The 12825-nt window shown below is 72.6% G+C and overlaps 1 protein-coding gene across 1 annotated transcript; it reads left to right on the plus strand.

Annotated features, from left to right (window-relative positions):
* Nucleotides 1-271: 271 nt before the first annotated feature.
* On the plus strand, nucleotides 272-11179 carry LOC309589758 (cadherin-related family member 5-like; the record flags this gene model as incomplete). The annotated part of the gene is given in 13 exon segments (XM_082310238.1): nucleotides 272-332; nucleotides 1421-1638; nucleotides 2883-2942; nucleotides 3036-3128; nucleotides 4615-4701; nucleotides 4794-4904; nucleotides 6974-7033; nucleotides 7035-7145; nucleotides 8232-8333; nucleotides 8960-9160; nucleotides 9875-10006; nucleotides 10816-10894; nucleotides 11115-11179. Coding segments are annotated over 13 exon segments (1380 nt in total).
* Between the last annotated feature and the right edge of the window lie 1646 nt (nucleotides 11180-12825).

The following is a 12825-nucleotide window of genomic DNA, read 5'->3' on the forward strand; positions in this document are numbered from 1 at the left end:
AGCGATGGGGACCTGGGGACAGGGACAAGGATGTGGCCCCAGGGGATGGGGACCCAGGGATGTGGGGACAGCGATGGGGACCTGGGGACAGGGACAGCGATGGGGACCTGGGGATGGCAGGCACGGGACCGTGGCTGATGGGACACGGAGGCGGGGGCACAGGGGACAAGGGACGAGGACACAGAGGCGGGGGTGCCAGCCCCGCTCCTTCCCCCCCCCGGCTGCAGGCTGCCACCGAGGGCCCCATCCCCGTCACCCGTCCCCGGTCCCCATGGCGGCACCGTCCTGCCCGGCCCTCCTGGCTACCTGCCTGGTGCTGCAGCTGGCCACAGGTGAGCGTGGGCACGGGGTGGCACTGGGGGCGCTGGGGACGCTGGGGACGGGCGGGGGCCCAGGGGTGGGTGGGGGCCGTGGGGACCCTGGAGATGGGGACCCAAGGGTGCGGGGGGACCCTGGGGGTGGCAACGATGAGAGGTGGGGACCCAAGGGTGCGGGGACCCAAGGAAGGGGACAGAGGAGACGGGGTCACTGGGGAATGGGGACCTGGGGAAGGGGACCCTGGAGGTGGGGACCCTTGGGGACGGGGACTCGAGGGTGAGGACCTGAGGGCATGAGGACCAAAGGGTGGGGGGACAGTGGTGAGATGGGGATGGGGGTCCGGGGGGTGGGACACGGGTGACGGTGACCTACAGGCGTGGGGACAGGGGTGGGTGGGAAGCTGGGAGTGGGGACGTGGGGACCTCGAGGCATGGGGACCTGGGGATGGGGACCTGGGGACATGGGGACCTCGAGACATGGGGACCTGGGGACCTCGAGGCATGGGGACCCTGGGGATGGGGACGTGGGGACCTCGAGGCATGGGGATCTGGGGATGGGGACATGGGGACATGGGGACCTCGAGACACGGGGACCTCGAGGTATGGGGACCCTGGGGACCTCGAGGCATGGGGACCCTGGGGATGGGGACGTGGGGACCTCGAGGCATGGGGATCTGGGGATGGGGACATGGGGACATGGGGACCTCGAGACACGGGGACCTCGAGGTATGGGGACCCTGGGGACCTCGAGGCATGGGGACCTGGGGATGGGGACGTGGGAGGTGGGGACCTCAGGGCATGGGGACCTGGGGATGGGGACATGGGGACGTGGGGACATGGGGGCATGGGGACCTGGGGATGGGGACATGGGGACCTCGAGGCATGGGGACCCTGGGAATGGGGACATGGGGACCTCGAGGCATGGGGACCTGGGGATGGGGACGTGGGAGGTGGGGACCCAGGGGCCGGGGACCTGGTGGCCGAGATGTAGGGGACAGGGACCCCGGGGACGGCGATCAGGGGCTGGGGCCGTGCACCCCATGGGCAGGGGGACGGGGGGCGGCCGAGCCCGCGTCCCCGTCCCTGACCGCCCGCGGTGGCAGCAGCCCGGGGCGACGGCTGCAGCGGCTTCGGGAACCTGTTCACGGAGATCGCGGAGAACAGCGCCCACGGGAGCCTGGTGGCCCGGCTGCCGGCGGCGGGGGACGCGGGCAGCGCCGGCCTCCAGCTCTGCCTGGCCGGCGCCGACGCCGCTTGGTTCTACCTGGACGGCCGCAGCGTGCGGCTCAACGTCTCGGCCGGGCGGGCCCTGGACCGCGAGGTGCTGCCACCGCCCTGGGCCACTGCATCGTCCTCCCTCCTGCCTCCGTCCGTCCACCCGCCTCCGTCCTCCGTCCGTCCTGTGTCTACCCGCCTCCATCGTGCGTCCACCCGCCTCCGTCGTCTCTCCGTCCTCCATCTTCTGCCCGTCCTGCATCCATCCTCCAGCCGTCCTGCCTCCATCCTGCACCCATCGTGTGTCCAACGGTATCCCTCCTCCATCCATCCCCATCCATCCTTCATCCATCCCCATCCCTCCTCCATCCATCCCCATCCCTCTCCATCCATCCTCCATCCATCCCCATCCCTCTCCATCCATCCCCATCCCTCCTCCATCCCTCCCCATCCCTCCTCCATCCATCCCCATCCCTCCTGGGTCCCTCCTCCATCCATCCTGGGTCCATCCCATGTCCCTCCTCCCTCCATCCTTCATCCCTCCATTCTTCATCCTTCCTCCAACCTCTGTCCATCCTCCCTCCATCCTCCATCCCTCTTCCCTCCATCCTGTGTCCCTCCTCCATCCCTCCTCCGTCCATCCTCCCTCCATCCTCCGTCCATCCCATGTCCATCCTCTGTCCGTCCCACATCCATCCTCCCTCCATCCATCCATTTGGGGTTGTCCTACACCGGGATAGCAGTTGGACTCGATGATCCTTGTGGGTCCCTTCCAGCTCAGGGCATTCTGTCAGTCTGTGATCCATCCTCTATCCATCCTCCATCCATCCTTCGTCCATCCTTCATCCACCCTGTGACCATCCTTCGTCCATCCTGGGTCCATCCTTCATCCATCCTGGGTCCCTCCTCCATCCATTCTCCATCCACCCTGTGTCCATCCTTCGTCCATCCTCCGTCCATCCTCCGTCCATCCTCCATCAATCCTTCGTCCATCCTTTGTCCATCCTCCATCCACCCTGTGTCCCATCCCTGTCCCCATCCCTGTCCCCATCCTTTGTCCATCCTCCGTCCATCCTTCGTCCATCCTTCATCCATCCTCTGTCCGTCCTTCATCCACCCTGTGTCCACCCTGTGTCCCTCCTCCGTCCACCCTGCGCCGCCTTCCATCTTGTCTCCATCCTGTACCTACCCGCGACACCCTCACCCGGGCAGCACCCATCCTGCACCCCCCTCCGTCCATCCGCACCCCCCTCCGTCCATCCGCACCCCGCTGGGTGGGGACCCCCGGGGCGTCCCTGTGGGGCAGCCCCCCGCCCCGTGTCCCCCTGCCCGACGCCGCGTCCCTTGCAGGAGCTGGAGTCCCCGGTGCTGATGGTGGCCCTGACGTGCGCCGAGGACGGCTTCTCCCCGGTATGGCCACCGCGCCCGCGGGGACCCCGAGGGACGCCGGGTGCTGGGGGGGCACGGTCCCACCCTGTGCCCCCTCCCCGCACCCCCCGGCAGGTCGAGTACCGGATCATCGTCCAGGTCCTCAACGAGAACGACAACCGGCCCCACTTCCAGGGGGCCACCGTCCTCACCCACAACGTCAGCGAGGTGCCGGGCCGGGGCCGGGGCCGGGGATGGGACAGGGATGGGCCGGGGATGGCCCTGGCATGGACTGGGGACAGGGATGGGGACGGGGATGGGGACAGGCACGGTCATGGTCATGGGGACAGGGACGGGGATGGGACGGGGATGGCCCTGGCCATGGACTGGGGACAGGGATGGGGACAGGCACAGTCATGGGTACAGGGACAGGGATGGAGATGGGGACAGGGATGGTCATGGTCATGGGGACGGGGATGGGACAGGGATGGCCCTGGCATGGACTGGGGACAGGGATGGGGACGGGGATGGGGACAGGCACGGTCATGGGGACAGGGACGGGGATGGAGATGGGGACAGGGATGGTCATGGTCATGGGGACGGGGATGGGACAGGGATGGCCCTGGCATGGACTGGGGACAGGGATGGGGACGGGGATGGGGACAGGCACGGTCATGGGGACAGGGACGGGGATGGGATGGGGATGGCCCTGGCATGGACTGGGGACAGGGATGGGGACAGGGACAGGGACGGAGATGGGGACAGGCATGGTCATGGGGACAGGGACGGGGATGGGACGGGGATGGCCCTGGCATGGACTGGGGACAGGGATGGGGACAGGCACAGTCATGGGTACAGGGACAGGGATGGAGATGGGGACAGGGATGGTCATGGTCATGGGGATGGGACAGGGATGGCCATGGCCATGGACTGGGGACAGGGATGGGGACAGGGATGGGGACAGGCACGGTCATGGGGACAGGGACGGGGATGGAGATGGAGACAGGGATGGTCATGGTCATGGGGACAGGGACGGGGATGGGACAGGGACTGGGATGGGGATCAGGACAGAGATGGGGACAAGCATGGTCATGGTCACAGTCACGGTGACAGGGGTGGGGATGGGACAGGGCTGTCCTAGGCATGGCCGTGGGGACAGGGCTGGGCACTGGGACAGGTACGGGGACAGGGACAGGGCTGGCCATGGGCGCAGGGACAGGGGTGGGAACAGGGATGGTGGGGACAGGGACAGGGACAGGGCTGGTGCTGGGAGAAGGTGGGGTGGCTGGGAGGGACGGGGACGCCTGGGACGGACGGGGACACTCAGGAGGGGATGGGGACATTCAAAAGGAGATGGGGACATCCAGGAGGGGATTTGGACGCCCAAAAGGGATGGGGACACCCAAGAGGAGATGGGGACATCCAGGAGGAGATGGGGACATCCAGGAGGGGATGGGGTCACCCAGGAGGGATGGGGACACCCAAAAGGGATGGGGACACCCAAGAGGAAATGGGGACACCCAGGAGGGATGGGGATGCCCAGGGGGAGATGGGGACACCCAGGAGGGGATGGGGACACCCAAGAGGAGATGGGGACACCCAAAAGGGATGGGGACGCCCAGGGGGAGATGGGGACGCCCAGGAGGGTTTGGGGGCACCGGGGTGTGTTGGTGGGTGCCGACGGGCGCAGGCGGTGACGGGTCGGCGCCGTCAGCTGGCGGCCGTGCACTCGGTGGTGTTCAGCGCGCAGGCGGAGGACGCGGACGGGGACACGCTGATGTACGTCATCGACAGGGCCTCGGTGAGCGCGGGGGCCGGGGGGACGCGAGGCCGCGCGGGGGCGGCGGGGGCCGGGGCCATCTGCCGGCGCTGAGCCCCCCGCCCGGCCCCCAGCCCGACGCCAGGTTCTTCCGCATCGACCTGCCCAACAGCGGGAAGGTGGTGCTGGCGCGCGCCCTCGACTTCGAGAGCCGGCAGCAGCTGGAGGTGGTGGTCACCGCCGTGGTGAGACCCCCCCCCCGCCACCGGCCGCAGCCCCTGCCCGCTCCCTGCCCGCGCCCTGCCCGCGCCCAGCCCCGGACGTGGCGATGGGGACCTGGCGGATGTGCCGCGGCCCTTCTGCCTGCCCCGCGGCCCCGCCGTCCCCACCCCATGGCCGTGCGACCCCACCGCTGGGGGTCCGGGGATCTCATGGCCACCCCATGTCCCCTGTGCCCACCCCGTGTCCCTGTGTCCCCGCCATCCCCACCCCATGGCCGTGCAACCCCACCGCCGTGGGTCTGGGGACCTCATGGCCACCCCATGTCCCTGTGTCCCCTCGTGTCCCCACCCCATGGCCGTGCAACCCCACCGCTGTGGGTCTGGGGGCCTCATGGCCACCCCATGTCCCCTGTGCCCACCCTGTGTCCCTGTGTCCCCTCGTGTCCCCACCCCATGGCCGTGCAACCCCACTGCTGTGGGTCTGGGGGCCTCATGGCCACCCCATGTCCCTGTGTCCCCTCGTGTCCCCGCCATCCCCACCCCATGGCCGTGCAACCCCACTGCTGTGGGTCTGGGGACCTCATGGCCACCCCATGTCCCTGTGTCCCCTCGTGTCCCCACCCCATGGCCGTGCAACCCCACCGCTGTGGGTCTGGGGGCCTCATGGCCACCCCATGTCCCTGTGTCCCCTCGTGTCCCCTCCATCCGCACCCCATGGCCGTGCGACCCCACCGCCGTGGGTCTGGGGCCCCCACGGCCACGCCAGTCCTCGGGGTCCCCCGTGCCCCCCCCAGCGCTGCCGCGACACGGGGACGGTGCGTGCGTGCGGCGGCGACCCCCTCCCCGCCGCGGCCCCCCCGCCGGCCGATCCCCGCGGCCCCGCTAATTGGGGGTGACGTGATCCCCTCCGCCCCGGCCCCTGCCCTCAATCCCCCTCATTTCCCTAATGGGCACCCGGCCCCCCCGCACCGGCGGGCACCGCCGGGGGCACCCACCCCCCACCCGCCGGCACCCCTGGCCCCGGGGAGCCCCCGGCCCCGGGCTGCCGGCCCCGGTCCTGGAGGGGCCTGGGGGTCCCTGTCCCATGGGGTCCCTGTCCCATGGGAGTCCCTGTCCCCTGGGGTCCCTGTGCCATGGGGGTCCCTGGGCCTGGGGGTCCCTGTGCCATGGGGTCCCGGTCCCATGGGGTCCCTGTCCCCTGGGGTCCCTGTGCCATGGGGGTCCCTGTCCCATGGGGGTCCCTGTCCCTTGGGGTCCCGGTCCCATGGGGTCCCTGTCCCATGGGGGTCCCTGTGCCTGGGGGTCCCTGTGCCATGGGGTCCCTGTCCCATGGGTGTCCCTGTCCCTTGGGGTCCCGGTCCCTTGGGGTCCCTGTGCCTGGGGGTCCCTGTCCCTTGGGGTCCCTGTCCCTTGGGGTCCCTGTGCCTGGGGGTCCCTGTGCCATGAGGATGCCTGTCCCATGGGGGTCCCTGTCCTTTGAGGGGTCCCTGTGCCTGGGGGTCCCTGTCCCATGGGGTCCCTGTCCCTTGGGGTCCCTGTGCCTGGGGGTCCCTGTCCCTTGGGGTCCCTGTCCCTTGGGGTCCCTGTGCCTGGGGGTCCCTGTGCCATGAGGATGCCTGTCCCATGGGGGTCCCTGTCCTTTGAGGGGTCCCTGTGCCTGGGGGTCCCTGTCCCATGGCGTCCCTGTCCCACGGGGGTCCCTGTCCCTCGGGGTCCCTGTCCCTTGGGGTCCCTGTGCCTGGGGGTCCCCGTCCCTTGGGGGTCCCTGTCCCTTGGGGTCCCTGTGCCTGGGGGTCCCTGTGCCATGAGGATGCCTGTCCCATGGGGGTCCCTGTCCCTGTCCCCTGGGGGGGTCTCTGTGCCATGAGGGTGCTTGTTCCACAGGGGTCCCTGTCCCCTGGGGGTCCCAGTGTCATGCAGGTCCCTGTCCCCTGGGGGTCCCTGTCCCTTGGGGTCCCTGTGCCTGGGGGTCCCTGTGCCATGAGGATGCCTGTCCCGTGGGGGTCCCTGTCCCTTGAGTGGTCCCCGTCCCCTGGGGGTCCCTGTCCCCCGCGGTCCCTCCGTCCATCCGTGCGTGCCCGTCCCCCCGTCAGGAGATGAACACCAAGGAGCGGTTCAACGCCTCGGCCCGCGTGCGGGTGAACGTGCTGGACGGGGGACGACCAGTACCCCCAGTTCCTGCCCTGCACCCCTCGCACCCACCACGGCCTCACCGTCTGCACCAGCCCCGTCTACACCGCCAACGTCACCGAGGGCCAGCTCCAGGTGGGGACGCGGGGCACCCCGGCGGGTGGCAGGGCCACGGGGGTCCCGGGACGCGGGGGACCCCGGCGGGTGGCAGGGCCACGGGGGTCCCGGGGGGCTGAGCTGGCCGTGTCCCCCCCAGGGGGGGTCCCCTGAGCTTCAGCCCCGGCTCCGTCTACGCCGAGGACGGGGACAGGGGCTTGAGGGCGGCCATCACCTACTCCCTGCTGGCAGGTACGGGCAGGGCGGGCAGCGGTGGGCAGGGACACACGGACATGGGTGGGCAGGGACACGTGGACACACAGACATGGGTGGGCAGGGACACGTGGACATGGGTGGGCAGGGACACACGGACATGGGTGGGCATGGGTGGGTGGCCATGGACATGGGTGGGCACGGGCGCATGGGCATGGATGGGCATGGACACACGGACATGGACACATGGACATGGGTGGGCACGGCCACATGGGCGTGGGTGGGCAGGGACACACGGACACGGGGGGGTGGGCATGGGTGGGTGGCCATGGCCATGGGTGGGCACGGATGGATGGACATGGGCGGGCATGGACACAGGGACACGGGTGGGCAGAGCCGGTGCCGGGTGGCCGTGCCCAGGTGGCCATGCTGGGGGTGGCCATGCCCAGGTGGCCGTGCCCCGGTGGCCATGCTGGGGGTGGCCATGCTGGGGGTGGCCATGCCCAGGTGGCCGTGCCGGGGGGGCCGTGCCGGGGGTGGCCATGCCCAGGTGGCCATGCCGGGGGGGCCGTGCCGGGGGGGCCGCGCGGGCACAATCCAATTGCCGGCACCCAATGGGGCCCCGCGGGTGCAAATTGCATAAAGGGATCGAGCGGGGGGGGGGGGGGGAAGGGCCCTAATCCCCCCTCCCCATTCCGGGGGGGGCAGGGTGATGGGGGGGGGGTCACGCCCTGGGGCACCCAAGGGTGCTGCGGCACCTGAGGGGTTAACCCCCCCCTTGGCGCTCAAAGGGCGAAGGTGCCCAAAGAGGGGGGTGCCCTCCCCACCCTGGGGGGGCGGGGGGGCGGTGAGGGCCCCCGGGGGGGGGGGGGGCGGGGGTCCCCAGCTCAGCCCTGCGCCCCCCCAGACCAGGAGAGCGGCCGCTTCCACATCGACAACGCGACGGGGGCCATCACCCTGCTGCGGGCGGTGGAGAGCAGCCGCAGGACCCCCGCCATCAGCCTGGGCGTCGTGGTGGGCGCCGGGGGGGCGGGGAGAGGGGGGTGCCCAGGGCGAGGGGCACCCAGGGAGATGGGGGTGCCCGGGGCAAGGGGTCACCCAGGTGGACGGGGGCTGCCCGGGGCGGTGGGTGCCATGGGGGCGGTGGGTGCCATGGGGACGGTGGGTGCCGTGGGGACGGTGGGTGCTGGTGGGGTGGTGGGTGCCGTCAGGGCGGTGGGTGCCGTGGGGGCGGTGGGTGCTGTGGGGGTGGTGGGTGCCGTCAGGGTGGTGGGTGCCAGTGGGGTGATGGGTGCCATCAGGGTGGTGGGTGCCGTGGGGGCGGTGGGTGCTGGCGGGGCGGTGGGTGCCATGGGGGCGGTGGGTGCCATTGGGGGCAGTGGGTGCCATCAGGGCAGTGGGTGCCGTGGGGGCGGTGGGTGCCGTGGGGGCGGTGGGTGCCATCAGGGCGGTGGGTGCCGTGGGGGCGGTGGGTGCCATTGGGGGCAGTGGGTGCCATCAGGGCGGTGGGTGCTGTGGGGGCGGTGGGTGCCATGGGGGCGGTGGGTGCCGTGGGGGCGGTGGGTGCCAGGCCGCACAGCGGGCGCAGGGCGGTGGGCGGCAGCGGGTCAGAGCCGGGTGCCCCCCGCCCGCGCCCCCAGGCCTCGCAGGCGAACGACGCCACCAAGTACGCGGTGACGCAGGCGGTGGTGCGGGTGCTGGCCGCCAACCGGCACCCGCCGCGCTTCGCCCGCCCGACGTACCGGGCCTTCGTCCCCGCCGGCGCCCGCGAGGCCGCCCTCCTCCTCACCTTCGGCGGCCGCGTGCTGGCCCTGCGCGCCCACGACCCCGACTTCCCCGAGGTGCGCGCCGGCAGGGCTGCGGGCAGGCTGCGGGCAGGGGTGCCGGCAGGGCTGCGGGCAGGCTGCGGGCAGGGGCTGCGGGCAGGCTGCGGGCAGGGGTGCCGGCAGGGGCTGCGGGCAGGCTGCGGGCAGGGGTGCAGGCAGGGCTGTGGGCAGGCTGTGGGCAGGGCTGTGGCAGGCTGCGGGCAGGGGATGCAGGCAGAGGTGCAGGCAGGGGATGCAGGCAGAGGTGCAGGTAGGCCGCAGGCAGGGGATGTGGGGCAGGGGGTGCAGGCAGGGCTGTGGGCAGCCTGTGGGCAGGGGGATGCAGGCAGAGGTGCAGGCAGGCCGCAGGCAGGGGATGTGGGCAGGGGATGTGGGCAAGGGATGTGGGCAGGGGATGCAGGCAGGGGTGTGGGCAGGGGTGTGCGGGCAGGGGATGCAGGGCAAGCCGCAGGCAGGGGGATGTGGGCAAGGGATGTGGGCAGGGGATGCAGGCAGAGGTGCAGGCAGGCCGCAGGCAGGGATGTGGGCAGGGGGTGCAGGCAGGGCTGTGGGCAGGCTGTGGGCAGGGGTGTGGGGCAGCAGTGCAGGCAGGGTTTCAGGCAGGGGGTGCAGGCAGGGGATGTGGGCAGGGGGTGCGGGCAGGGGTGCGGGCAGGGCCTGAGGCAGGGGTGCAGGCAGGGGTGCGGGCAGGGGTGCGGGCAGGGCCTGAGGCAGGCTTCCCCCCCGCAGGGCGTGAACCCCCAGGTGCGGTACAGCCTGCGGCCCGGCGCCAACCACAGCCAGCTCTTCCAGGTGATGCCCAACGGGCTGGTGGTGGCCCGCCCCGACCGCCTGCGGCCCAGCCAGGCCTACCGCCTGCAGGTGGGGGCTGGGGGCACGGGGCACTGGGGGCTGGGGGGCACTGGGGGCACTGGGGGCACTGGGGGCACGGGGGGATACCGGGGGCTGGGGGGCACTGGGGGCACTGGGAGCATTGGGCAGGTACCAGGGGCTGGGGGGCACTGGGGGCACTGGGAGCAGTGGGGGCACTGGGGGGCACTGGGGGCACTGGGAGCAGTGGGGGCACTGGGGGGAACTGGGGGCTGGGAGATACCGGGGGCTGGAGGGCACTGGGGGCACTGGGAGCACTGGGGGGCACTGGGGGCTGGGGGGTACCAGGGGCTGGGGGGCACTGGGGGGCACTGGGGGCTGGGAGATACCGGGGGCTGGAGGGCACGGGGGGGCACTGGGAGCACTGGGGGCCGAGGAGTACTGGGGGCACTGGGGGGCACTGGGGGCACAGGGGGCTGGGGGGAACTGGGGGCACTGGGAGCACTGGGCAGGGCTGGGGGGCACTGGGGGGCACTGGGAGCAGTGGGGGGCACTGGGGGGCACTGGGGGGCTGGGAGATCCTGGGGGCTGGAGGGCACTGGGGGCACTGGGAGTACTGGGGGGGCACTGGGGGGCACTGGGGGGTGGGCAGGGGGGCACTGGGGGATGCCAGCAGAGGGGTGCCGAGCGGAGCACCCATGGGACCCCCCCCCCCACTGGAGCACCCATGGGACCCAGACCCCCGGGGCCCCCCAGGGCTGGGGGGCGGCACCGTGCTGAGCTGGGGGGGGACGCAGGGCGGCGGGGGGGCCCTGTGTGCCCCCCCCCCATTGTCCCCCCGGTGCCACCCGTGTCCCCAGGTGCTGGCGAGGGACGAGGAGTCGGGGGAGACCTCGGACACCACGGTGGAGCTGGAGGTGCTGTGGCCGGGGCAGGCGGGTACGGACGGGGCCCTGCCCCCACGGCGCCGGGGACCCCAGGGTGGGGGTCCCCTCCTGCCCCACGGCACCGGGACCCCAGGGTGGGGGTCCCCTCCTGCCCCATGGCACTGGGCCCCCAGGGTGGGGGGTCCCCTCCTGCCCCACGGCGCCGGGACCCCAGGGTGGGGGTCCCCTCCTGCCCCACGGCGCTGGGACCCCCAGGGTGGGGGTCCCCCCAGCCCCACATCACCGAGACCTCCCCCAGGGTCCCCTCCTGCCCCATGGCACCAGGACCCCCCAGTGATGGGGGTTTCCCCTCCATCCCCGTGCCCCCCCCAGGGTTGGGGTCCCCCCCATCCCCGTGCCCCTCAGGGTTCGGGTCCCCCATCCCCATGCCCCCCCCAGGGTTGGGATCTCCCCATCGCCCCGTGCCCCCCCCAGGGTTGGGATCCCCCATCACCCCGAGCCCCCCAGTGATGGGGTCCCCCCCCCCATCCCCGTGCCCCCCCCAGGGCTGGGATCTCCCCATCGCCCCGTGCCCCCCCCAGGGGTTGGGGTCCCCCCCATCGCCCCATCCCCCCCCCAGGGTTGGGATCCCCCCATCCCCGTGCCCCTCCCAGGGTTGGGGTCCCCCCCATCGCCCCGTGCCCCCCCCCAGGGTTGGGATCCCCCCATCCCCGTGCCCCCCCCAGGGTTGGGGTCCCCCCCATCACCCCGTCCCCCCCCAGTGACGGGGTCCCCCCATCCCGCCCCCCGTGGCGCCCCCCCCCGCAGCCCCCCGGGACCCCTCGGAGCCGGGCGCGGGGCGCGGCGCGCTGGGCGCGGGGGCGCTGGGGGCGCTGGGGGCGCTGGGGGCGCTGCTGCTCCTGGCCGCCGCCCTCCTCCTCCTCGCCGCGCGGGCGGTGAAGAAGCGGCAGCAGCGGCAGCGGCAGGCGGCCGACAGGGCCGCGCTGGCCGGCGAGAAGCACCCCAACGTGGTAGGGGCCCCCCGAGCCCCCCGGCCCCAGACCCCCCCCGCGCCCCCAGATACCCTCACCTGCACCCCCAGATACCCCCCGGGCCCCCAAATCCCCCCCGGACCCCCAACCGCCCCCGCACCCCCGCACCTCCAGATACCCCCCCCGGACCCCCAACACCCCCCCGGGCCCCCAAATCCCCCCGGGCCCCCAAACTCCCCCCCCGGACCCCCAAAACTCCCCCCCGCACCCCCGCACCTCCAGATACCCCCCCCGGACCCCCAACACCCCCCCGGTCCCCCAAATCCCCCCCGGGCCCCCAAACTCCCCCCCCGGACCCCCAGATCCCCCCCCCCCCGCACCCCCAAACCCTCCCTGGACCCCCAGATACTCCCCGGGCCCCCAGACCCCCCCGGACCCCCCAGATCCCCCCCCGGGCCCCCAACCCCCCCCCGGACCCCCAATTCCCCCCCCCGGACCCTCAGACCCCCCCTGTGCCCCTGGACCCCCAATTCCCCTCCTGGACCCCCAATTCCCCTCCGAACCCCCAAATCCCCCCCGCACCTCCCAGATACCCCCCTCGGACCCCCAACACCCCCCCCTCCGCACCCCCAGACTCCCCCACACCCCCAGATACCCGCCTTGGACCCCCAAATCCCCCCAGCACCCCCGGACCCCCAAATCCCCCCCCGGACCCCCAACCCCCCCCGCACCCCTAGATACCCCCCCCGGACCCCCAAACTCGCCCCGAACCCCCAATTTTCCCCCCCCGGACCCGCAACACCCCCCCCAGACCCACAACCCCCCCCAGACCCCCAAACTGCCCCCCCCGGACCCCCAGATCCCCCCCCTGCACCCCCAAACCCGCCCTGGACCCCCAGATCCCCCCCGGACCCCCAAATGCCCCCCCTGCACCCCCAGACCCCTCCCCCGGACCCCCAGATCCCCCCCCGACCCCCCAAATCCCCCCCTGCACCCCCAAACGCCCCCCCGG

The sequence above is a fragment of the Platalea leucorodia genome (assembly GCF_965183815.1).
Source record: "Platalea leucorodia genome assembly, chromosome: 4".
In the NCBI taxonomy this organism is placed as follows: domain Eukaryota; kingdom Metazoa; phylum Chordata; class Aves; order Pelecaniformes; family Threskiornithidae; genus Platalea; species Platalea leucorodia.